Raw genomic sequence first — 25,255 nt, 5'->3', positions numbered from 1 at the left:
ACGTCTGCGGCCGGTGACGCTGCGGGCGGCCGGTGTCAGTGAGAAGGCGGCGCCTGGGCACGGCTCTGCCGCAACGGGACGGGTGTGGGCACGCGGGTGGCAGCGACCCTCGCCGCGCAGCGGGTGCGGGTGGCCTGCGCGGGCGCAGCGGTGGCGGCGGCCCGTACCGGTACCCGCAGGCACGTGGCGGCGGGCGGTGCCCCGGCACGCGCTGTGCCGCAGCGCCCGGGCCCCCCGTGCGGCTGCTCCCTCCCGCGTTCCCCCTCACTGCGGCGGCCCCTCCCGGCCGGCGGCGGCGCTGTGTCCGCCCGGCGCGGCCGGGGCCGCTCTACCCGCGCACTTCCGCCCGCCCGCCGCCGGAAGCGGACGTGCCGCGTGCGTCCGGCCGAGGCTGCGGTGCCCATTGCAGCGCGGCCCGTCCCCGCTGTGCTGCCCGGCTATGGCTGTCCGCGCCAGCTTCGAGAACAACAACGAGCTGGGCTGCTTCGCCAAGCTCACCAACGCCTACTGCTTGGTGGCCATCGGCGGCTCCGAGAACTTCTACAGGTGAGGAGGCCCCGCGGGCCCGGCCGGCCCCGCCGCCCCGCCGCCGCGCCCTGACCGCGCCCTCTCTTTGCAGCGTCTTCGAGGGGGAGCTCTTCGGGACCATCCCGGTGGTGCACGCCTCCATCGCCGGCTGCCGCATCATCGGCAGGATGTGTGTGGGTAGGTGCCGGCCGGCCGGGCCCCGGGGCAGGGGCTGGGGTCCCGGCGCTGCTGTGCGGACAGCGGATCGCCGCCTGGCGGGGGCGGCGCCCCTCGGCCGCAGAGGCCTTGGGGTCAGGCGTGGGGGGAGGGCGAGCTGAGAAGGGAAAAGCCCAAACGTGCCCGGTGACAGCGCTGGGGTAGTGGACATGTGTGCCACTCGGAGCCCGAGGTGGGCTGAGGACACCTGTAAGTCGCTCTGGGGAGCGGGGCGAGGGGCCGGAGCCGTTGGGGTTGGCGGCTCAGTGCCAGCGCTGGCGGGGCAGGGCCCGAGAGGGGCCAGGCGTTAGCAAATGTGAAAGGCAGAGAAAAGTCTTTAGTCGGTCTTTGGCCAGTGCGACCCTGTTCTGGCAGACAAACCTCTTGCCTGAGCTTTGTTCTTGTGAAAATCTGTCCGTGCCATCTTCCTGCTTTGCCGCAGTAAAGTAGTACAAACGGGCAGCATCGGGGGGTGCTGTGGGGTAATTGGCATCTGCAGGGAAATTTCTAGTCAAAGTGTTTCATTGAGAACCTTCCTTTAGTTCTGTTGGAAAAGGGAAGTGGTTAAAGTTAGTGCCATTCACCCATTTCTACTGTGAGATAAGTATGCTTCATCCTGGTGTTCCTTACCTGTGGCGCAGTGTTTTAAATGGTAACGTTATTTCTCTTGGGCTGAGTTTGGGGCTTGGGAGGAGCAGATAGGGCAAGGACAATTCAAGCTTTTGTTTTATAAACATCAGGAGAGTGGGAAGCCTCGTGGAAATATTTTTTTTTTTCTGTCTTTGTCATTGTAGGAAACAGGCACGGACTGTTGGTGCCAAGCAGTACGACAGACCAAGAGCTTCAACATATCCGCAATAGTCTTCCAGATTCTGTGCGAATTCAGCGAGTAGAAGAACGGCTCTCAGCGCTGGGCAATGTCACTACCTGCAATGATTATGTAGCTCTTGTACATCCAGATCTTGACAGGGTATATGGCTGTATAAAGCTTTTAAATTCATGCTGGATGCATGTGAAACGATTGCCAAGCTGCAGTTTGGGTTTATGGTTGTTGAGGATTTCTGTGTGTAGCACAGGAATCAGAAGAGCTGTGTTAACAGCTGAGCTAATGTCACTTAGGAGGCTGTGCTGCCTTGTGTTTCCTTTCTTTTCAAGACAGAAGTCTCAAAATTGGATTTTGGACTTCTGACTTGGTTTCACTTTATCTGCCTCTTTTTCTGTATTGGTGGATATGGATCCTGCCCTAAGTAGAGCGTGTGCCCTCTTGTTCAGCGTGCTGTAGTGAATGCCCTTTTGTAGAAGAGGAGGAGTGGGTTGTGGAAGTATATTGTCAGGTGCCATTTGCTTTGTGTATGTAAAATTGAATGAATGAAAGTGAGTATGCATGTGTGTAGTAAGGAGACCATAAAGAAGAGTTTAGTCAGGACTACAGCAGTAATTACAAGCTACTGCTGAGCTTGCTGAAATTTGTAATAGTTGAAAGAGGCCATGGATGCGATTGTGGTGCGTGCTTACAGAGGGGTGATAGAAAACTAGAAGGTTCTTGTATGGAAGTTTATAATAAGGCCAGAGGAGACAAAGCTGCTTCTGCTTTATGTTTGAGAACTGATATCTTAATAGCACTAGAGAGAGGGGTGTGGTGTGGCTGCAGGTAGTGAAGGTCCTTACAGTGTTTGCTTTCGGTTTGTGCTAAAGGTGATGAAGAAGTGGGACTTTGTGTTAGGAGTACAAAGGTTAAAAAAAAAAGGGGGGTGTGGATCTCTGCAGCATACTATGTTTTAAATGAGTATAAAAGGTAAGGCAAGATGGCCAAAGAGGGAGAAAACAAAAGAATTCACAGTGCAAACCTGGAGGGGAAGGATTTTTTGAGAGTTATGCAGAAGGATAAGACAGTTTTGTCCCAGTGGCCTGGGACAAGAGAGGACTGGTTCACAGGGAATGCCCAGAGAACAGGCGTTGACATAACTGATGTGCTGCCAGCGTCCTCCAGAAAGAGGGGAGAAGAGCATTTCTCAGTAAAGGCGTGGTGTTGTGGTTAGTTATAGTGGCCCAGCTCAGTACACACAGGTAACTGGAAACATCTGGAGTATAGATGCTGAGTAAGTGATTGGATTGCAATGGATTGTGAAAGTGTGGGCAGGCTTTCAAAGGGGAGGATCCCAGCTGAAGGTTGCATGCAGCAATAGCTTGACTTTGGATTCTGTGATACTGTTTCGCTGAGGATTTTATTCTCTCCTTGCAGGAGACAGAAGAGATTTTGGCAGACGTACTGAAGGTTGAAGTTTTCAGACAAACGGTGGCAGATCAGGTGCTAGTAGGAAGTTACTGTGTTTTTAGTAACCAAGGAGGAATTGTGCACCCTAAAACTTCAATTGATGATCAGGATGAACTGTCTTCATTGCTCCAGGTCCCACTTGTGGTAAGGCGTTTGTGTTTTCTCTTGCCACTCCCTCCTAACCCAGTTCAGTTTTAATGTTTCTGTATCTTGGGGGCTCCTGGATACTGTTCCCTATGCAGAGCTATTCCAAGTGGGAGGTGAAGAGAAGACTTGAACAGGGCAAGTCTTCTGAGACATTCAGACTGAGAAAAGACAGGGAAAATAAGTTGCTTAGTGCCTTTAGTTTGCTTCTGAAACGTTGCTCTGCTGGGATTATGCAAATTGTGCCCATTGATTCATACAGAATGTGTGTTGTCTGTGGTTTGGCCAAAGGCAGTGTTTAAAAAAAGTAAGCCATAAAATCCTGTGCCTGCTCAGTTGGATTTGTGAGTTTCACAATTGCTGTGCCTTTATGCTTGCTATTTGTTAGATTTTATTTCACTGAATGTCATGCAATTTTCTCTCAAGAGATTAAGTGCTGTCCATTAATCTTTTTATCTGAAATCTTTATAACTTTGTTGATGGCCAAAGCCTTAATCTTTTCAGGAGCGTGAGTTTAGGCACTCCACTAAAGACTTGTAATAAGGAGACGTAATGAAACATGCTGCTGTCAGCATACCCTGTTAACTCTGGCTGCTTTATTTTTTTGGCTAGGCTGGAACAGTGAACCGTGGCAGCGAGGTCATTGCAGCAGGAATGGTTGTAAATGACTGGTGTGCCTTCTGCGGGCTGGACACAACCAGCACTGAGCTCTCTGTCATCGAGAGTATCTTCAGGCTGAATGAAGCTCAGCCAAGTACCATTGCTACCAACATGAGAGATTCCTTGATTGACAGGTAAGGAGGACCCAGGTCTGTGTGTGATCATGATCAAAGCAGGCAAGATTTTACTATAAAACTAGCTATTCTCACATCTGATTTTTTTTTATTGTTTTTTTTTCTAGTATTTGATTTTTTTACTTCCTCTTTGGGTAACTGACAATTGCCTTGTTGCAGAAGAGTTTGTTTCCTTGTAACTAATGAGCCTTCTTAGACCTGTATGGAAAGTGTAAGGGTTTTTGTGGCAGTTACACCTTTTGTAAGAAATAGTATCCATTTCAACTTTCAGATACATTTTTTTTTATCTAACTGTTCAGTGCTTAGCTATGACATGAATGGAGCTTTTATAAACAAATTTTGTTTTAAAAGTTAAGATGCCAGTGGCTTTGCTTGGCATTGTGGCCTATGATTGTTTTAACCCATAAAATTATTTCAGATGCCTGCTGCAACCATTTCTGGAGCCACAGAGACTTAGGAGCTTGTCTGCTGCTGCTTGAAATCTTTTTTTCAAGCTTTGTTGTCAAGGCTTTGTCCAAGTTGCCTTTTAATGGGAGGTGGTTTTTCTTGTGTCGTGCCTGGAGTGGTAGCGATATAGGACCTTCCACATTCATTAATGTATACAAACAAGGTTTAGGCATACATACAGATGAATGTCAAATGCAAACATTTGGGTTTTCATCTGATTACAACTCTTAAATCATTGCTGTGGTGCTAGAGGTGTGTTCTTGAGCTACTTAGGCCACTGTAGCTTAGTGGCTGTGTTCTCAGTTATTGTGAGAATGTATGGGAATGGTTTATGGCATAAGAAAAGACTAAGGAATTCCTTGAATGAAGAACACTTTGAAAGAGTTCTCTGTTGCCCCTTTACAGTCCTTGTATAAAGGCTGGATGTCTGTGAACGTAACAGAGCCATAATTAATCTTGCTCTGAGCTTTTGATAACTACCTAGACCAGGCTGAGTGTACATTTTGCCTTTGCCAGCTTGACGAGTCTGTTCTCATGGCTGGCTGCTGGCAGGTCTGCTTCCCTCTTTTCAGTCTTGTGTTCTAGGAAGGGAAATTACTACTGGGCCTTTGTAATTGGAGGTTGAGAACTGACTGTGCTGGTGTTTTGAAATGCCTTCTGCACTCTCTGGCACTTGTCTGCTAAGTCTCCTTTCTCTTTTGTCTTTTTAGCTTGACATGAGCAGTGTTGGTTCCTGCAATCCAGAAAGCTCCTAAGGAGTGAAGTGTCAAGCTGCACTTTGGATTACAGACATCTAGACCTTCTGGTATTGTTTCTGCAGGCATAGCCCAAGGAAGAGGCTACAAAACCAACTTTTTGTAGTGTTTTGTAAACTAAGTATTATTGCAAAAACTGATAAATAACGTACATAAATTACAAATAAGGAATGCTCTCTATCCCTTTGCTGACACTTTCCAGTTCTTCAGCTGTGCTTTCTCGTTTTGTGATGCTGACTGAGCCCCTCAGATAAGCCCACAATATTTACTCCTGTATATAATACTCTTGAGTATTGATCACTAGAGATTATTTTGCCTTAAATAATGCATTGGTGTCTGCTGCACAGCAGTCTGTTTCAGCACATACATGTCACTGATCTCTTTTCCTACTCTTGCTAAAGAGCGATGTTTCTCATGTTGGTAGACTTAAGAGCCTCTTGTCTGTCCAATACCAAAAACATAGTAGTTTACTTGCAACAAAATAATTCAGAAGCTATCACCTGCTCTCTTGCCCTGACTGGCAGCTGTTCCCACAGGGCCAATGATTTTGAAGTGGTCAGCCCTGATTAAACCTGGAGTTTCTCAAAGCTAGTCCAGGAGCTTCTAACAGCAAAAATGTGTGACTGTCTGTGGAACAGACATTTGGTCTGTTGCCAGCAGATGCCTGGTGCCATGTGTGCTGCTTCTGAGGCACCCGCAAGAGAGCACCCTGCATGCTCTTGCCAGTGGGCTTTCATCTGTTCTATAGGAGTTAGCCACCTACCCTGGGAAACTCTTAGCAAATTGAAAAAGATGTAAACCACCTCATCTTGAGTTATTTTGGAGGCATGTTAAGTCACACGGTTCTAACCAGTTACTCCGTTCAGTCAGATGTTACAGATCTGGGAGCTTGCCAGTTAGGAGCTCTGCCCTTGCCAGGGAGTGATGGTGGTGAAAAGGACCTATAGGTACTGCTTTCAGGTAGAAGAGAGTCATTTCATTCTAAACAGAGCTGTTGCTCGCTGATCTCTTACTTCACTTGCTTTACTTCTGCTTGCCTCTTAACGGTGTCCTGAAGGCACAGAAATGTCTCCATTTCCCATCTTCAGGGTATGTGGAAGCTCCTCGCTTGCTTCCAAAGAGCTGCATTGCTCAGCTGGGTTCTCTTGAGGAATGCTGTCCTGAAGGCAGTGTGGGCAGAGCTCTTTTTTGGCCCTGGTGCTTCAGGCTTTGCAGAAAATTAAGTAAACTTCCTTTTTTGTTTTACTGCCTGGATGTTTATGGAAGGTTTTGTAAGTTTTGGTTGATTATGGGTTGCTCCTTAATAAAGATTGCCACAGAATCTGCCCTGATCATAGCAGTCCTGCCGTCTGGGCTGTCTGTAATGGCAGCCCCTGGCTCGGTTACCATTTCCAGGCTGCTCGCCTTCCCTCTGCCATTCCGGGAAGCCTGTAAGCAGCTCATAGCTCCTTGCTGCTACAGCTAACAATTCTTGGTGTTTGTGGTGCCTTTGATAGAGTGGACTACCTTTCTAGACAATGACTCCAGGTCTCCTCCTCTTGGCATATCTCAGGATTGAGAGTGAGAAGCTGTTTTCCTTTGGCTGCCTTGCAGGGCTCTGTTCTCTGTTCTTGTTCTATAAATGGCAAACGGTCTGACTTCTGCTATTGGTGTTAGCATGTCATCAAGCGTGGAATGGGTAAGGCTGAAGTTTTTCCCTGCAACTTCTGTAACTCGTTTTTCACTCCAGTTGATGGGCAGGAATCCTGGTTTGTGTTGGTGATCTTGATGTGTGTTATGTGGTAAATAGTGCTTAGAGGTAAACAAGAAAAATAATCCACACTCTGTGTAATCCAGATTTTTAAATAAGAAAGATACTGGTACAGTGTTGGGGTTGTGGTGTGACGAAGAGGGTTGGACACAGAGAGAAGAGGGCATTGCTAACTGGTGCGTGACCTTTTACAAAAGTCGCATTGAAGCTTGGGAACTGGAGGGTGGCAAAGATGATAGTCATTCTAAACAGGGGTTTGTGGGAATTTTGAACTAGTAAGACCTATGTACAAGGAAAACAGAAACTATAATAAAGAATTAGTAGAAACATGGATACGTGATATCATGAGAGAGTATAAACTTGGTGTTTTAATGGTGTCATGTCTTAAAAGTCTACAGGGGTGTGGAGAAGGTCTGTTGTAACACTGTTTGTATGTGTGAAAGGCATTTGGCAGGTTTTTGTGCCAAAGGCTTTTAAGGACTGTGGGTTGAGTGATCCCATGGAATGAGAGGGAAGCCCTTTACATGCTTGAGGATGGGGGAACAAGAGTAAAAGGTTAAATTTTACAGGAGTTTCACAGGGAGCAATGCTGGGAGCCACGACGTTCAGTGTTCTTGTGTTCTGTTTTGGAAAGGCGGTGGATTCGTGCAGGGAAGTTTGTCTGTACTAACTTATTCCGACTAGTAAGGATGAGGACAGACTGATGGGTTGATAGATGGTAATTTCAGTCTGGCTGAATGTGAAATGAAGCATTCATTGACTGACCCTTCTGATGTGCTTTTCTCAAAGGCAGCGATCTGCAGTGGCGATGGCAAAAGGAGGTGTTGAGGAATAGTCAGTAAAATCAAGCTGTATGTCCCCAGTGCTGGGTATCACTCCTGCGGGTTCTGGGGATTCTTAAAAATGGAATTGCTGACCTGTGTGGCCGTGGGTTACGCCCATGGCTATAGACCGCCTTTGCTGTTGGGCAGTGGGAGGTAACGTGTGAATTCAGGTGTTACAAAGGGTTGCAGGAATGATGTGAGGAACTGTAGCTGATTCCAGCTGTGCTGGACACGTAAGTCTGATACTGTGAGAAAGGTTTGAGCCTTGTGAGGAACCTGGCAGGATGGAAAAGAGTTGTCCTGAGGTTTTGAGGGAGGAATGAACGTCTTGCAACTGCAGGTTCAGTGAAGAAGTCATAGGGTGCGTAGCTTTGGCTGCCATCGTGGGCTTTAATGTCCAAAACCTTTTGTCAGGATCCTGCACAGAGGTTTTTAAAAACCCGAGCCCTCGTGAACGGGAGATGGGAGGATCCCCCTGAGGTTTGATGACTAATTGTGAGTTAGGAACAACTAGTCCCTCCTACAGTGGAGGACCACTTCTGTTCTGACTGTAGCGATTGTGTGTCCCAGCACATTCCTAATGTACCTGGAAAAATGAGCATGCTTTACTGGCGATGAAATCATTCAAAGTAGTCAGAAACTGGAGGGGGGGAAAAAGGCTGTTGAGTGCAGTGTGGTAGGCAGCTCGCCCGGGGGCTGCAGCGGCTCGGCTGGAGGTAAAGGTGCGCCAGGACTCCCCTGGCTGCAGGGTGGGATGTAGTGCCCAGGAGCGCACCTGGAAGAGCCTTATGGTGATGGGTTAGAGCTGAGTGAGCAGTGCTGGTCCCTGCTCCCCATGGGGGCAATATGGCCTGGTGCTGCATTTCTGGACAGGAATGGGAACACAACCGCCTGGCCCTGGGGTGCTCCAGCGAGCTGATGCTCTGCTGGTCATGTGGTGGTTTTAGCGTAATACCAAATCCCAGCAAAGAGCTTGGGTGTGGGAATACGAAGGAGTTACCCCTTAAGTGAATACTGATGCTTGTGCCAGACTCGGGTCACCCCAGGACTGCGCAGGTTCTGATCTTAATCACAGAGAGATGGCAGCAGCGTGAGTGCAGCTGTACTGGGGCAAGTGGGTCAACTGGGCGCCTTCCTGCCCCCGAGTCAGCACCTGTGACTGCAGAACGCTGCTTCTTGGCCCCTTAAACACCTACACAAATAGCTCATGGTGCTGGAAAGCTCAAATACCTAGCATCTGCACTGGGAGCTGGTCATGAAGCAGCTAGAAAAGGCACCCAGGTGTTCCTCTGGTTCTTTGAAGCAGCAGTTCTCTGCGCAAGGCTGACTTTAGGCAGCAGGGGCAGGCGGTGTGCCCTGGGGCAGCAGGTGCCTGGCCCCGCAAATGGCTCAGCTTGCTGCAGGCACAGGCAGCTTCTTACTCAGGACAGGGTTCTGAACAGAGCAAAAATCTACCTTTGGGCAGGAGGAAAAAATAGAAACAAAACCAGACGTTTCTCTAGGTTGTAAATTTTTTATTTTTTTTTTAATGATGGCTGTTGGAAGTTGCTCAAAGGTTTGGGCTGTCACAGTCCCAGAAGAGATGGCAGCGTACAATGAGTTCGATGTGCCATGTGGCTGTGGCGTTTGTAGTGTGCGTTCTACCACATATATAGTACACATAGCAATGTACGGAGTAGCATGTGGAGGGGTGTGTGTCTAATTAGTAGCTCCGATTTCATTTGGTCCTTTGCACTCCTTCACCCATCATGAGATGTTATCGTGTATTCTTCACTAAAATTCAAAGTTTTGCATCTACTAGCTTCTCACTTACTTTGTAATATGTGTGTAATATCTTTATGTTTAAACACAAACAGCTTGGCTATGGAAATCAATTATGGAGGACAAAATACAGTTTGGGACCACGTGTTATGCAGTGCTAGTGGGCTTTGCTAGAAATGTGTATTTGTCTATCCTGCTTCACGTAGCAATATTGGAGCACTATTTAGAAATCCAGAGTGCTAACAATCTTTCTGCTTCTTTGTTCCTCATCATTGTAATTAGGAATATTTTTAGCATGTTTTTCATCCTTGGGTTTTTTTTTCATAGCTGACATTATAAAGCTGTACTTTTTCTATACTAACTGGACATTCTGTGAAATGCACTTCCATTCCACTGAATAAAATTCAGTTATAGGCAGGGGGCTTACACTAATCACCTATTCCTTACCGTGAACATGCAAAGCAGTTCATATGCCTACATGAATGGCACTTCTGTACAGGGCTAGACTTCACCATTGCATTGCAAGAAACTCTTCTTCCACTCTTAACGTGGCAGAAATATCAGCATCAACAACAAAATGCACTAAGTTTGGGATTAGGACATAACATCCTAAACCGTTCACAACTGTAAGAGGGATAAGCAGAAGCTACTGTTGTAGGAAGAGAGCTGTGAGAAGTTACTAGCCAGAAGTTCAGATATTTATCTAGACTTTACCTGATTTTTATGTCTCTGTCAAATGCAGCTAGTGATGAACTCATTCTACTGCGTGGCATGCTTCCTTTGGTCTTTGCCAAATATTTGCCTGTGAAGAAGTGAGCAAAACCAAAAAAACTTCGAAGGCATACAATGTTTATAACATCTACAGGGACTGGATTTAGTTTTATAAACAGGCCTAATTCTTACTGTATCTTGACTATTTCAGCAAAATATAAGGACGATCTCACTCCAAACAAACATTTCCATTCTTCTGAAACCCAACATATAAATTCCACAATCTAATTATACATGCCACATAACAACAATTCATCTTTTCTCAGCATCTTAACGGGGGCAGAGTGCAGTCTACGTCTGTACGTATTTCTCAGTATATTGGTTCATTGTTTCTTGCTGACGGGAGCTTAACACAATGTATGATGTATTTAAATATTTCTTTTCATGAATGGCTCCCAAAACAAAAACATGTATTCCCATGATGGTATTTTAGATCCAATTACTTTGCCTTCAGATTGTCCCAATCTAGGGCTTGATGTTGCTGGGTTAACACTATGGTGTCTGGTTTGGTGCTTCTTGGGCTTCTGCTCTGCACTCATTTACCTCTTTGAGTGCTTAGTGGTTCCTCATGCACTGTGCTGAGTGGCAGCGTTGATTAGTTATGAATGTACAAAACATCTGACCAGCAGGTATTGGAAAATTGTATCCAGGTAATTCCCTGGATTTTGTAATAAACTAAGAAGATCTTTTAGAATGGTTCAGCATCAGAATGTCTTCTGCTTACGATACTGAATTGTTCCTGTTCATAGGTTTCATGATCATAATTCATTTATGAGACAGCTATTAAAAAAATGGTTCTGTTCAGAGGTGGTTTAGCTACACTGGAGAATGCTGGGTTTAACAGGGTGCAGGGAACTGAAGGAAGTTTCCCAGGTCAGTTGAAACCTGTCTTGAAGACTGAGGTTAGAGTGAGCCTGTGGAGGATGGCACACCAAGACTGACACGTGACTTGAGGCAGTAAGAAGGAAAGAGGCTCCACACTGCAAGGCTGCCTGTATTTTTTCCAGTTTTCCTGCTTCTTTCAGTCCCAGGCTGTCCAAAACTTGTAGGTCACTGAAGTAGTTTGGTAGGCTTCTGAATGCATTTGTTTTCTTTTTTTTTTTGTCCATAGTCCTCATCAGATCAATGAGTTGAGGTGTGCAGCGGGCTGTGTCATACCCATTCCTGGACAGGTCTTTTGTAATACACAACATTCTGCTGCACCTCTTTGTTTTTAAACTGGAAGATCGTGTATACCAAGACAAGGATACACAGAGACAAAATGCAAGGGATCACAACTGCGATCGCATTTACAGTGCTAGGCACATCGTTTATTGTCACCATAATATCCACATCGTCGTGGGGGAGGCGTCTGTCTTTGCTTCGTTCAACATCCTTCTGGTTACAGCCCATCCAGTCTTTGAGGATTGACCTGGGGTAGCCTGGCTCCACACTCAGCCTCTGGTTATCGAACTTCCAGTACTCCTTCCCTTTATAAAAGTAGGTATAAACTAGGAGACAAAATAGAGAATATTTTCTCACCACACCATTTCCAACTTGATAAGCTGTGCTTGTGTGAGGACGTGCAGAGAGCCTGAGAGGCTGGCGGTGGGAGCTGCCTGGGCCAACAAAAATTCATCCAGGGCATCCTAAAACCATGGAAAAGTGAAGGTGGATTTGGAGCTAGGATTTAAAGGAGAAGCTGTAACCCTGGCTTGTCACTGCAGTGTTGTTAGTTCTTTCCCCAACTGGAAGAAGAGGAAGAAATCTTCAAATTGGAGAAAGAAATGTGCTGGAAGGAGCCTCTGATGGTCCAACCCCCGGCTCAGAGCATGGCTGCCTTCAAAGTACGTCAGGCAGGCTGGAGCCTGTAACAGCGAGCTAGCTACAGGCAGGGAGCTACAAGGAAAATGTAAGTTTCAGCATCCTTGCAATCAGGGCCTGGGAAAACCTGGGTAGGGGCTTTTGTGGCATCAAACCCAGAAAAAGTCCCCTTGTTCCCCCTCCCAGAGCTGGCATTATGCTAATGTGGTCTAGCAGCTGAGGAGGTACCTGGGCTGGGCTGAGGGTCAGGAAGGATCTCACGGCTGGGTGTGACCCTAGGACTTCTGAGCCTTGATTCCTATCTCAGGAAATAAACCACCCCACATCCCACCACCCGACTGCCAAGGCAGACAAGCCATTACCGGTCTGGTGAGTGTAACAACCGCAGATACATACAGCCTTCTTTGCTGATGAAAGCTCCCTGCGGAGCCTTGGGGATTCCTCTCCACACAGTGATGGGCTTTGGGTATCCTGGATCTGTTGCTCTCTTGTCCTCGTTGTACCTCCAGTACCTGTCGCCTTTGAAGAAGTAGGTTTTGCCCACCGGCTCCCAACGCAGAGCCGTATCGATGCCTTCCCGGGGCAGACAGCTTCCCAGGTCCACCAGACTGTGTGGGTAGCCCGGCTCTGCTGTCACTTCTTTAAAAACCCAGTATTTATCTCCTAGAGATGAACGGGGACACACAAAGAACAAATAATTTGCCTCAGTAGCAGTTAAATCAATATAAACATAAAATAGCCACAATGAACCACAGCATGCGGAGGGCTTCCAGGCTTTACTGTATTACATGGAAGAGCTGCTCCTCCATTTTAAACCTGAAACCTCCCCATTTCATTTGCTGCTCCTCAGCTTTTGTTTTGGAAGAGATGTTAAACAACCCTGTCCCATCTGCCTCCTCCAGGCCAGCTGTGATTTCAAAGGCTTCTCTCCTACCCCGTCTCTGGCAGCCCTCGCCCAGGCGTTCCTTGCAGGAGCTCAGCCCATAGTTCTCAGTCCTTTCTGTTGCCTTTCCCTGAGCCTTCTCAGGTTCTAATACAGTTTATCAAGCTGAGGGACCGAAGCTGCAGACGTGAATTCAGAAGACCAGGAACAATGTGTGTGGATGCCTGCTGAAGCTTTCCAGCTGCCCCTCCGTGCTCACAGTGCTGTCAGGTTAGAGGACCCTGCCCAGCCGCTGGCACAGCGCAGGGAGCGCACGTGGGGCCCAGCATCGGGTGGGAATTTTGTCTCTTTAGGAGACACTTGTCCAGAAAGGTGGTTTGGGAGAGCCCTGTACCTGGAGAGGCCCTAATGCCCTGCTGAAACGTATTCAAGGAGTAGGCAGGAGACAGCAGGCAGTACTTCCCAGGGAAATGGGAGCTATTTCTTGTTACCACATGGAAGCCAACTTCCACTAATCAATATTAGCTTTACACAGACATTCCCTGGCAAGGCCAGCGCACATCAAACTATGTTTTACGCATTAGCGGCTGCCTGAAGGAGAAGGACAAGGATGCAGCATAACTCTTTTCAGGAGCTCATGCCATAAAAGAGGAGCGCAGTGTGAGGCAGGTGGGGTAGGCTGGCACGGAAAGGTACTGTACCTTTGAAGAAAACGAATTTTCCATCAGACCGCTCATAGGCCGCGTCGATCTTTGCAGGGAGGCCTTTCCAGAACTGCTCAATTTGCATGGGATATCCCTCCTGCACTCGGTTGTTGCGCAGACGCCAGAACCAGCGATCCTGAGAAAACCAGAAGCATCTTCAGACTGACTATTTTTATCTTGCCGTCAAATCAGGCTGGGTGCCCAGCAGCAAGCATTACTAACCCCTGCCTAGGCCCCATAACCATTACAGAAGTCCTGGTTCAGATGACAGCTCCAACGCAGCCCAACACTGTCTCCAGTGAGGGAAGCGCTTCGTGGGGAAGATGGCAGCCAAGAGGGCGAGAAGCTGATTGCTGGCACTGTGAAAAAGGCTGGAAAGGAGAGGAAAAAGGAGCAGGGGGAAGCAAGTCCACAGTTACATGCGTTACGAACTCATTTGCGAGTGACGTCTCTGTGTGTCTCGTCACCAAGGTGTCACACTTGTGCTGGTACAACTGGTGCTCAGCTGTCAGACCCCAAGAGAGCCACACAACCTTAAGGGTACCTGGTGACTGTGTGAAGCACGCAGCGTCCAAAGGCACCGTGGAATATCCCTTTAGATACAAGATCATTAGTTAACGCCATAGCGGATGCTCATGGATGAGTAAGAGCAGGACAGAGCCTGTGAGACTTCTCCCTGGTACTGTCCCAGCCTTCAACTATTTTCAGTTCAGGCATTTTCTGCCACTGATGTGGTTTGTCCATTTAATGACCTTCAGTATAATCCCTCTCCACATTCACACCCACTGGGCAGAGTGAAAGCCGCAGGTATTATGGGATGGGACCATGGATTTCCATATTCAAGGCACTCTAATGCAGGTTATGAGCAAAGCCTCTCACTCCTCCCCGGCTGCACAGGCAAGGTCAGCTGAAAGGCCTGGTGGGCCGAGTGTGCCCAAAGCCCAGGATTCGAGCGTGCCACCTCCAGAGGTGAGGAGCCGTACCCCCTGGTTAGGCACTGCTGTTGCTTTCTGGCTTTACAGGGGGCTCCTCTCTGAGCCTGATGGTGCCTGAATTCTCTCTCCACTAGTGCGTCCAGTTCACATTTTGGTCCACTGGCTGCCTGGACATTTTGTGAATCCCATCAGCACTGTTTCCAAATATTACAGAGTCGACCTGCTTATATTTCCTTCTAATACTGCTCACCCATCAGCCTCAGAGGAACAGAGCTATTTCACAGACATTGCAAATCTCACTGTCTTATACTTCTATTAATTTTTTCCAGCAATAAAACCAAAGACAGACTCATGAGTAAGCAGGAATTCTTAGTACCTTGAAAACAAACATTTCTCCTCTGAAGAGAGCAACGGTGTTGAAGTTGCCATCACAGATGTTTGGTTTTGTGCCAGGAGGAGATGGCCTATCACCCAGAGGAGGACTGGGAGGTCTTGGCTGTCTCTCATGTTTTCTTTCCGAAGTGGAGTGAATTCTGCGAACAGGAAGAGTCGGTAAAGGCCTGGTTGGCTCCAGGGGCTCCACAGGAGGACCTAGAAGTGAAAAGAAAAATGTATAGCAAAGTGGAGAAGTTTGGCTTTTCTGTGCTTCCCTCGCAGGTTTTAAAAGGCAACAGGCTGGATGAATAGCATTGCGAGGAATGTACATACTCCTTGTGCAGAGATCATTCCCTAGAAACGGGGAGCAGAACAAGATTCATCCACATGTGAAAGATGTCCCAAAACAGATGAGCGATAGGAACTGAAGAGCAGTATGCTTTTGTAGGTCTTCCCAAGGAAGCTGGAGCTAAAAGGAAGGAGAGCCCATACCAACCATATTCCAAACTGAAATGAAAGGTAATAACCCTAGAAACGTTTAGTAGATCACACACAAAAAAAAAAACCCACCACCAAACAAAAGACCAACATAAAAAAACCCAAAAAAACCCAAAGCCAAACTCAAAGCAAAACCAGAAAAAAATCAGAGTGTGAAAACCCATGCTACAATCTAAGGGGAACTGCAGGGCAACCCAGAAATTAGAAAGTAATTACTTTATTACAGTTTGGCCACCAGTCATTGCTCTCAGAACACCACGGGAACGCTGATGAACAGCGGTGACAAGGGGCCATGCTCTCAGTCAGATTGTGCCCCCCACAAGCACAGCTCTCCCCTTCGATCCTTACCCAGCTCAGCTCCGAGATCTGACAAGGCTGCAGGAATGTCAAGAGTTACAAAAATACAAGTGACCTAGACTTGGAGCAGAGGTCTGCTTTTAAACCAACTCTGCCATAGGGCAATTTCATTAACAGCAACAAAATCTGGACCAAATCTAAGAGACTCACAGATTTCTCGTTGTTTCTCAGAGAAGGCCACAAGTTAACACCTAATGTAATCAAATGGGATTTGATTATTTATTTGCCTGCATTTCGGTTTCAGTCTCTTCCTGAACAGTGCTTCTGAAGGGGCTACGTAGCCCTGCTACTGCAGGGCAAACCTCCAGGAGCGGCAAACCGGGGGCTTTCACGGCTGCTGAACCAGCCCCGCTGTTTCAAGGGCTCAGGAGCACTGCTGAGGGGCTGCACACCCGCTGGCACTGCTGAACGCTGGCACTGGGCACGGCTCATCCCCCGGCTGTTACCCTGCGGGGTGACGGCCCTGCCATACCCACCGGAGGGATTTACGAGTAAGGAATTAAGATAGCCACAGGGGCTACACCTGTGGGAGTAGGAAAGGGCTTTTGCAGATAAACATTTTGAACTATGCTACCTAAAATGATGGTTAGGTGCCCACATCCCCATGTCAACTCAGCTATTAAATGTTACATTTTTCAAATAGTTCCTATAATGAATCAGTGCTTAAGACGTCCTGGTAGAGTGACTGCATTAGTGAAAATCATCACAGCTAGTGACAAAGAAGTCATCAGAGAAAACCATCGCATTTAAATGTTAATAAGGTTGTTAATGTTAAGAACCCTGTGTGTAGGTTTAACGTTCAGAAAGTACCATGGATGTTATGTTCAGAAAGTACCACCACCATGGTCCAGCCCGACCCCCCGCAGCACCAGGCCAGCCACCTGCAAGTCCTCGGTGAGCCTGGTGCCAAGCATCCAGTGCAGATACAGCACATTTTCCAGATTTCAACCCGCAGAAAATCTCTATAATGCACAACAAATTGTTCCAATGATTAAGCCCTGTCACTGCTAAAGTCCGTGCCTTACCTACTGTCTGAATTTATGCAGCTTTAGAATCGGGGTTTTTTTCTTATCTCTAGGATCTCAACATTTAATCATTTACAGATCTTGATGAGGATGCTTTTTAAGTTAGACCAGTTCCTTCTGTCTGTTGCTGCAATGCATTTTGGTTTTAAGATCTTGAGACTTACTCTTACAACTCTTTTCTAAAGCTTTTCAGATGGATTATTATATTTCCTCACAGTGACTTGTCCTCATAACATGATATTTTGTGCCATATGCAATTTTTATTAGCAACTATTTTTATTTACTTTTATTCTAGAACTTTTATAAAAGAATGCAAATAGTGCTAACAGAAATCCTTTAGATGAGGATTCTCTGTTGATAATTATTCTTGGAAAGTGTCTACACGGAATGGATAAGAATATTACATTGATCCTGTGTATTTCTCATCCCCCTCCATTCAGAGCTGTTCAGTGCCCAGTATCTTAGCAGATCATAATTTTCTTTCGAATAAAATCCCTCAGCTGTGATACTGCTGCCGCTAGTGATCTCTGAATTTTCCCCAAATGCTGTGCAGCAAAGTCTCCAGACACAGCCTGTCACAGGAGCCTCAGGGCCGGTCCCCCTCCTTCGCCAGGCAGCACAGGCGCTCCACACTAGTGGTTCAGTTCAGCCCAGGAGCTGCTTTCGAAGAGCTGCCCCACCATTTACAATTTCTGTGCTTTGGTTCCCACTGAAGTTTAGGAAACACATTCTTTTTGGACAAGGCTAAACTTGAAGATGCATCTGGAGTGCATCTAGGACATACTGCAGCTGCAAACAGGCATCGCAGGGCACAGCTAGAGCTAATCCACAGTAACCACCCCTTCCCCAAAATGCATACACAGTGGGGGGCCAAGTCCTGTTTTACTTAACATCATCCCTAAGTACTGCTGTATCTACAGATGTGCTATTACCCTTGCTAGCAGCCACAGACACTGTTTGCTAATACAGTCAGAGGCAACTTACTGTGGTGGGAAGCACATGGGCTGTGCAAAGACACCTCCTCCCACAAGCGGCACGCTACCTGGCACTTCTGGTTCAGGCTGGAAAGCTCATGGAGAAAGGATTGAGTTGGTGCAGTGGGAAATGCTGCAGAGGAAAGGATGGGGATGGGGAAGGAGGCCCCAGACAGATCTTACACAAAGCAAGCAGGTTACAGCCCGCCCTGCCCTTGCGGCAGGACAGCAGCCACGTGCAACTCTCTCACGTTCAACTTCAGTGCCCAAAGTCTGCCACAGTCGTCTGCAGATAAAAGGGAAGTTAAAATAGCACCTGCATCCCAGGGGACTGATGTAAAGGTTTTAATTAGCCCAAAGATGCCACTGGAACAGAATGCCGTAAAACTGCAAGGCAGGGGCAGTTGTACACTCTGCGGTCAGAACGATGCAAATCAGTAATGATGCAGGTGAACCAGAGACCTGCATTAACCGCATTAACATTTGCTGGAGCAGTGGAAAGAGATCACAAGTTGGGACCAGCAATGCAAGCTGGGCACATACTCGCTGCTTGCAATGGCCAGATCAGTGCTGGCATCCTGCTCCAGAGGGGGCACCTCGCACGGACAAGGCTTCCCGCACATTTTGCAGGTGATACTGCAACTTGACTGGATGCAGACTTTGTCATTTCACTTAAAATAGCCCTCTAACTATCTTTCCCTCCCAGCCATGGATTTTTCCTTGCTATCTTTTGTTTCTCTTCTCGTTTTTATGCATTCTGGGCCTTCTAATTTATCCTGACTGAAGTCTTTTCTCCTTTTGTGGTTATACAAATAGCATTTTTATTTTTCAGTGCTGCCATTGCTTTGTCACCGAGCAAGGGTCGACTGGCAGCTAAGGTGGAAGGTAATCCTACAGTTATGCACATGCAAGAAGCAGAGGAGCACACATACAACATGAAAATCCTCAGATCCAAGTGCTAGGAAGGCGGAATTTGGTTTGCAGTTGCCAGACTGGAAAGCAGAAGCACAGCCTGTCCACTGCTGAAGAAAGATGCTGTCTCATAAGACCGAAGCTGCTCCAGAGCGCAACCTGGCATAAAACAGAATGAACAGACCCTACAGAGTTTGCCAGTCATTCCTATTTCCAGAATCTCATCACAGTAACCTGCCTCCAAAACAGACAGCTAACAACAGGGTGTAACAGGCTTATCGGCAGCAGAGATGACTGTGCAAACAAAGAGTTACTTAAAGAGATGCTCGCACCTTGGTATGTGTTACAGGAACTGATCACACCCACCACTGACACAACTAACCAGGCAGCATCGCACACAAATCACAGCCTCTGTCACTACGTTTCAAACAACTTCAGAGAATCAGTCAGAGCAAATCTCATTGAGAGGAACATAAAGTGAGAAAGGCTATTGCATGAATCTGCAACCGAGCCTGAGCCCGGTCTCCTAGTTACTGCATGTGATGCCAGCACCGGAGCCGAACCCACCCCCAGGGCTAAACCTGCAGCCGCTTCCAGATGGGAAGCAGGTAAGAAACCTCCTGGAGCTGGAAACCCTGTGTTCTGGGGGAAACAACTTGCTGGGACTTTACAGACAGACATGGTGTGGAGAAGAAGACTTTCTTCCTCTCTGTCACAACCAAAGCAAAGAATGTCAGAAAGCTTTTGGGTCACAGCAGATCACCTTCAGAGTATGACTTCCACCACTGGCACTTAGCCTCCTCCCTTCATGCTTCCTCTGTCGCAGACCATCTGAATACCAAGGTGACCTGTGAAGATAACACAGAGAGAGGAGGCATTTAGGAGCCACTGTGTCGATAGTTGAGGACAAAATATAATTATACTGTCCTCCTGGCTATTGACAGAGTGTTCCCTCAACTGCAAAACACCTGCCTGGAGGCTCAGCATCTTGCGCGGCTCAGCACCCGCCAGAGCCAGCCCGTGCGGGCCAGGCTCTCCCAGCCTGGCTGCAGAGGATGCCCTTTGTTTCAGATCAGGGGAGATAACAATCCACCTGCAAACAAAGGCCTCTCTTTTATCTTCTTAATATTCACTCCAAAACTATCATCCACACTACAGGCAGGCAGTTATGCTTCTGAATAACACTCAGGAGTTTTTTGGCTGTGAAAAGCTGAGCTGCCTGCATGTTTCTGCAGGACTGCACCGGCTGTCCAGCTACACAAGGAAGGGCTCCTCAGTTTCAAATCAAAATGTATGATCCAAATGAGCCAGGGCGAGTGAGAGAAACCCACCTGGCTGCTCTGCGGACACCAAGCCAATGGAGAGAGGATTCTATTCATATTAAATGAGCTAGCTGCCAACAAACTGTCTTCAGGACGAGAGACAGTGCACCCGCAACAGCACAGAGCTCAGGAAGGATGCATTTCCCTCGCTCGCTTGGTAAACCTGTCCACAGAGCACTTTGCTTGTCCGGGGACAAACTTCAGCAGTGAAGTAAATTAGCTGTTTCTTTTAATTTGGGTGTTCTTGCCACAGGGCACTATAGTCTGCAGAACAAGCCCCAGCACCCACAGCGTACCCACTGGCTGGACAGCCAAGGCCCTCATGATCATCGCTGGGTGGCAGGAAAGGTTTCTTGAGCCCTTCCTGCACAGACATTCTCCTCCGAATGACCAACTGCCACCCAGGTGACAGAGCATTCACCCAGAAGGCAAGCATCCATGGCTGAAATCCTTGCTCTAAGCCAAAGGGAATGCTCTCCTGGGCTGCGTAATGAGGCAATTCACCTTACGGTTGGGTTCTCTGCTTTGGGTGCAAGAAAACTGTCCAGAATTCCCAGGCTTAGGCAGGCAAATGATGAGAGTTTGGGGGTCTGCAAGATGCTCCAGCTGTGGTGCTTGCAGCCCAGTTCCCCTCTGGAAAAACTTCAAGAAGCCTGACATCTGCTCCACTGCAAAACAGAACATTTTGTTTATACTCACAAAGACCTGCAGGATGAGAGAAGTATTTCATGCCCGGCCATAATACAAAGCAGCGCTTCTTCATCAGCTGAGGAACCCCCCCAAAAAGAGGTGGGCTCCCCCTCAGCTCCCCCTGTGCCGGGAGGCAGCTGATCAGCATCATCAGCTCGCTCCTCTCACACCCACTGTGTGCAGCCCAGGGCTGAAGGGGGGTGCGGGCAAGTCCCTGTGTCAAGGCAGAGCCCTCCAGGTGCCAGGCGGACCCCAAAGACAGCACCGGGAACCACCCGGCTACTCCCCACCTGTTGTTCAGAGGAATGGGAACGGAGACGTGGCATGTGGCAGGTGGGACTCAGCGGATGCATCAGAGGTGGTGTCTGGTATTTTCTGCTGGGTCCAAGAGAGTGTCTGGACAGGACTGGTGCAAATGAAGGGATGTAACACAGAGGGGGAGTCTGGCAGCTCTGCAGCACGCCAGAGATGTGGCACCAGGGCAGATCCCTCCAGCTCTCTTATTGCCACGCATTTTCCTTCCCCTGCCCTCCTACAAGCACAGCACCGTGGGGCACAGACCCAAAAGTCCCAGATCTTGCAGCTTCTACAGACAAGGTCTTGGAGTTACTCCAGTCCCACGTTCAACAGGACGTTATCAGAAAACAGTCCTATGCCTCGTGTCCACAGGTCCCGCACGACAGCAACGCTTGCTGACGGTCCCACTCACAATGCAGCATCACCATGTAGGCCATTTTACATCAGGTCTTTCTGCTGTTTCATCACAAGCCATCTCACACATACTGTAGGTTACAGGGATCTGGGATTGCTCTATGGACCACCACTGGGAAAAGGACAGGGAGGTTATGAAACCTGTGCTCCCCGCACAGGAATAATGATGCCAGCAGAAGGTGCTACTTGCTCATGGACACTGTGCCCTGCCAATACCCTGTTCCTGCATGTCAGAGCTGGTGTCATCTAGTTCCTTGGCCAGGGGCTGGTGTGGTTTCATGACCACCCTGGACATCAGCCCTCATGGGATGCAGCATGGACACTGACTGGGAGCTCTTCTCTTGAGCTGCAGAAAAGATCTGCGCTGACCTCAGTGAGATTTGGGATGACCCAGATCCTTGAGATTGTCTCCAGGCTTAATGATGGGGTCTATCTTTGAGTGATGAGGACACCTTTCCTTGGTGACCTTAGGCTTTGAAAGGGCCTTGAAGGTAATGGTCTGCCAGCTCCAAGCATCTGTGTGGACATGAGTTCTCCCAGCACCTCACGTCAGCCCCTCTGCTCCCCAGGCAGAGGACTCACTCCCAGACTACTGCAAAAGGGCACCTGGAGCCAGGCGTGAAGGACAGGAGCCCCAGCGCTGGAGGCTGGTCAGCTCAGCTGTGTGACCAGGCCAGGCTGAGCACGTCTCCTCTTTCCACCTGCGCTGCAGCTGCGTGCAGCCCTGGCTCCAACACTAGCCATCATTAAAAAGGGCAGCCAACAGGATCTCCAGGGGGCCTACGGGATGGTATTATTTCCAGTTTAATTCCTTCCTGGGCACGTCACTTAGGGCATGGGCACATAAGTACAGCGGGAGATAGCCTTCTGAAAAAGACAGGTAAAGAACAGTCATGATGCTTTCCTCATCTTGTCACGGGACATGCTACAAGAAGCACCTGCCAGAAGATGGGAATACTGCCAGAAGATGGGAATACTGCCAGAAGATGGGAATACTGCCGCCTTCCAGCCTACCCTGCCACACAGGGGGAGCTGCTGGCCTTTTCATCATTAGCTCCTACGTGGAAATAACATTTTAAACGCTGACATTATACTAAGCAGCATGAAGCACAAACAAGTTCACATCACCTACTGCCTCTTAAGCGAGTTTTGAAATAAATCCAGCAGAAAATAACTCAATAATTCAAGAAATCATTATACGACAGATTTAGACACATTTCTAATGGATAAACACAGATACAACATAAAAAGACATTTGAAATGCACCATTCACAAAAGGAGACAATGGACTTAACCTTAGTAGAGCCTCTGTTCTCTGTTCTAGCAACTTCTATGGAATGAAAAATGGGAAGTTTTAATCGAATTTATATTTTTAAAAGGGACGCTACAGGCAAGGCAGTGGCTCTGGCTCCATGAGTTATTTTGCATAGTAGGTTCCTAAATAATATGTATTGAGCACATGCTGCTGCACTGTAGAGGATGTCAAAGCAGCAGGAAGCAAGAGGTTTTGATTTTTGGACAGATGCCCTGGTAGATGGGCTTTTGGGGGGGGGCATTGCCAAGGCACAACAAAGCAGATTGGCACTGTGGAAATAAAACACATTAGTTGAATGTTCCTCTAAAGCTACAAGATGGGTATGGCAGCCGTCCCTCCTCAGTTGTAAGAAGCTCAGACGAAAGTATCTGTTCTCATATTGCCAGTGCCACAGAGAAACCATAACCTGCATTTTCCATCTTCTCTTTGTGAGCCATAAGAGTAAAACTTATTTGTAAGCTAAATTTTAGGTTTTGGAGTGTAACTCCGTGCTACGGGGTGAAATCTCTACTTGGGGAATCAAAATTGCTCCTCCTTCTCTCTGCAGGACTAGTTATCCCTACAGCCACTAACGCCACCCCCAATCCACGCCAGTTCAAAGGCCTCTGATAGAGCCTTGTGTGATTCCATGATAGTCAATCAACTAATACCTAATTACTACCTGCACCAGGCAGCAATTAATTCACACTCCTTTCTTTCAAGCCAAGTTAAAATTTTAAGCATATTATACTGCATACAGAGAATCTTAACACAGAGCATGGCTAAAGTTTAATATCACTGTATGAGTGAAAAAATAAGTGGAAGTGTAGCAGTGGTGCTGCCAAGCCACAGGCAGCACAGCACCGAGCAATCCTGTCCCAGCTGTGCACCGGTGCCGTGCAGGGCTCTCACAAACTGCCAGGGCCCTGACCAGCATCACCCGGTACCTCCATGCCCACCCAAGGGTCCGGAGCCCCATTTCAGCTCCGCCCTGGGCACTGGGTCCCTGCCCAAGCTGTGCTGGGGAAGTGCTGGTCCCCAGCTCAGCCACAGCTGGTATTTGCGTGAACCACAAGTACGAAGAAGCATGGCTGTCTATTCCTTATCTGCTCCCTTTCCAGAAAAGTATCTGAAAACAGAAGCCACTATTTTTTCTTGATTGCACTTTTACTGTCAGTGACAAATTATTTTTTTCTTTCTGACTAGTCAAAGTTCACAGGAACTAAATTAACATTTCAAAACAGAAACAGTATAATGACATTTTAGCAGCTTTCATAAATGAAAACGTAGGTGTATTATTTAATAAAAGTTCAATACTTACTACCCCAGAACTTTATTTCAAAACCATCCCGAGTCTCTTATTATCCTGAGTATTTGTATATATGCTATGTTAAAGTATGCACAATTAAATGATACCACAGGACAACCGCCAATGCAACTTCATCCTGGCAATGAACAAAAAAGAGAAATCTTCAGCTGCACTAATGGGAAGAGCCAGTTCCCCCTGGGTGTACTTCAAGACACCTTATTTAAAATGTTGGACCTTACTTAGATATCTGCCTTACACTGAGGACGAATTGCACTCTACAAGTGCCTGGTTTTTCCCATTGCCCTGACAGGAGCCAGGGAAGCTAGCAAAGAAACAGATTTAGGCATCTACATTTGAACAAGTAAATCTCCTTCCAGTCTCAAAAATACCCAACAAAACCCAGACTCAAACGACACACAGTTTAGATGTCTAAAGTCTTGCTGTACTGCTTTAGAGTGTTACAGGTCTTGGCCCAGATTCTATTAGCAGCAATTTAAAATTCACTGGCAGATCACTGGTGCAAACATTGACTAGTGTCAGGTCTGCCACCGATCCCAGCAGTAATCCCTTAGAAACACCAGCTTTCCCACTGACAACCATCTTATCAAGTTTTTTTTTCAGGTCTAGTTCATACAATATCTGCTCTGCTGCTACAGGGACACAATATCTGACTCCAGCTGTCAAGCAGCTGCAAACGTTGCATGGCTACACAGCACAGTTGCTCTATGCTATATTTATGAAGTAACTTCTCCATCCAACTTATACTTTCCCCAAAGAATGAAATCAGCATTGTCTGACAAAACCTGTTTTCCATGCGCTGTCACAGACTGTGGCCGTTAGCATCTTCTAGCTCAGCCTCCCCTTGGCTGTGGCTCCTAAAACCTGCATTTCCCTCTGCTCCCAGAGTCTCCTCCACCCAGGAATTCTCTGGGGGTCCCTGCCCTCACACCCCAGTACCCGTGATCCCACCACATGGTACCACATCATCGCTAACCCCTTGGTTGTCTGCCATAATCCCTCTGCCTCCTTTTCTCTCTTTCCCTTGAGCCCATCTCTTTGTGGCACATGATGCAGAACAATGCAAATAAGAAGTGTTCCCTAAAAAGATAAAACTTTTTTTTCCTGCCTTCTATATACAGAGAAAAAAAACCTGAGCACATAAATACTTTTTACCTTTCCTTGACGTTCCTTGTTCTTCGCATCCTTCCCCTCTATTTGC

At 47.6% G+C, this 25,255-nt stretch overlaps 2 protein-coding genes across 3 annotated transcripts in view; one reads left to right on the top strand and one right to left on the bottom strand.

Moving 5' to 3' along the window:
- Positions 1-358: 358 nt before the first annotated feature.
- Positions 359-5,318, top strand: EIF6 (eukaryotic translation initiation factor 6). Its single transcript, XM_040608696.1, has 6 exons — positions 359-546; positions 620-705; positions 1,518-1,693; positions 2,966-3,142; positions 3,755-3,936; positions 5,094-5,318. Exons 1-6 carry the CDS (start codon positions 440-442, stop codon positions 5,101-5,103), a joined length of 738 nt encoding a protein of 245 aa, XP_040464630.1. The 5' UTR covers positions 359-439; the 3' UTR covers positions 5,104-5,318.
- Positions 5,319-7,640: 2,322 nt separating this feature from the next.
- Positions 7,641-25,255, bottom strand: part of MMP24 (matrix metallopeptidase 24) — a 42,380-nt gene continuing 24,765 nt past the window's right edge. For both annotated transcript variants that reach the window (XM_040608694.1, XM_040608695.1), the window contains exons 6-9: positions 14,946-15,160; positions 13,632-13,770; positions 12,444-12,710; positions 7,641-11,734 (exon numbers count right to left, since the gene is read on the bottom strand). In XM_040608694.1, the coding sequence (XP_040464628.1) occupies positions 11,397-11,734; positions 12,444-12,710; positions 13,632-13,770; positions 14,946-15,160 (959 nt within the window). In that variant the 3' untranslated portion in view covers positions 7,641-11,396. The remainder of the gene's footprint in view (positions 11,735-12,443; positions 12,711-13,631; positions 13,771-14,945; positions 15,161-25,255) is intronic.

This window comes from Falco naumanni, chromosome 10 (genome assembly GCF_017639655.2).
Source record: "Falco naumanni isolate bFalNau1 chromosome 10, bFalNau1.pat, whole genome shotgun sequence".
Classification (NCBI taxonomy): Eukaryota; Metazoa; Chordata; class Aves; order Falconiformes; family Falconidae; genus Falco; species Falco naumanni.
Note: the sequence above shows the minus strand (reverse complement) of the source record. Positions and strands in the feature narration are given on the sequence as shown.

What these genes read in the sequence shown, in the direction of transcription:
- EIF6 (XM_040608696.1), top strand. Translation starts at nt 440, where the DNA reads ATGGCTGTCCGCGCCAGCTTCGAGAACAACAACGAGCTGGGCTGCTTC. An exon ending in GGCTCCGAGAACTTCTACAG is followed by an intron (nt 547 to 619) that starts GTGAGGAGGCCC and finishes CTCTCTTTGCAG; the next exon opens with CGTCTTCGAGGGGGAGCTCT. An exon ending in TGCTCCAGGTCCCACTTGTG is followed by an intron (nt 3,143 to 3,754) that starts GTAAGGCGTTTG and finishes TTTTTTGGCTAG; the next exon opens with GCTGGAACAGTGAACCGTGG.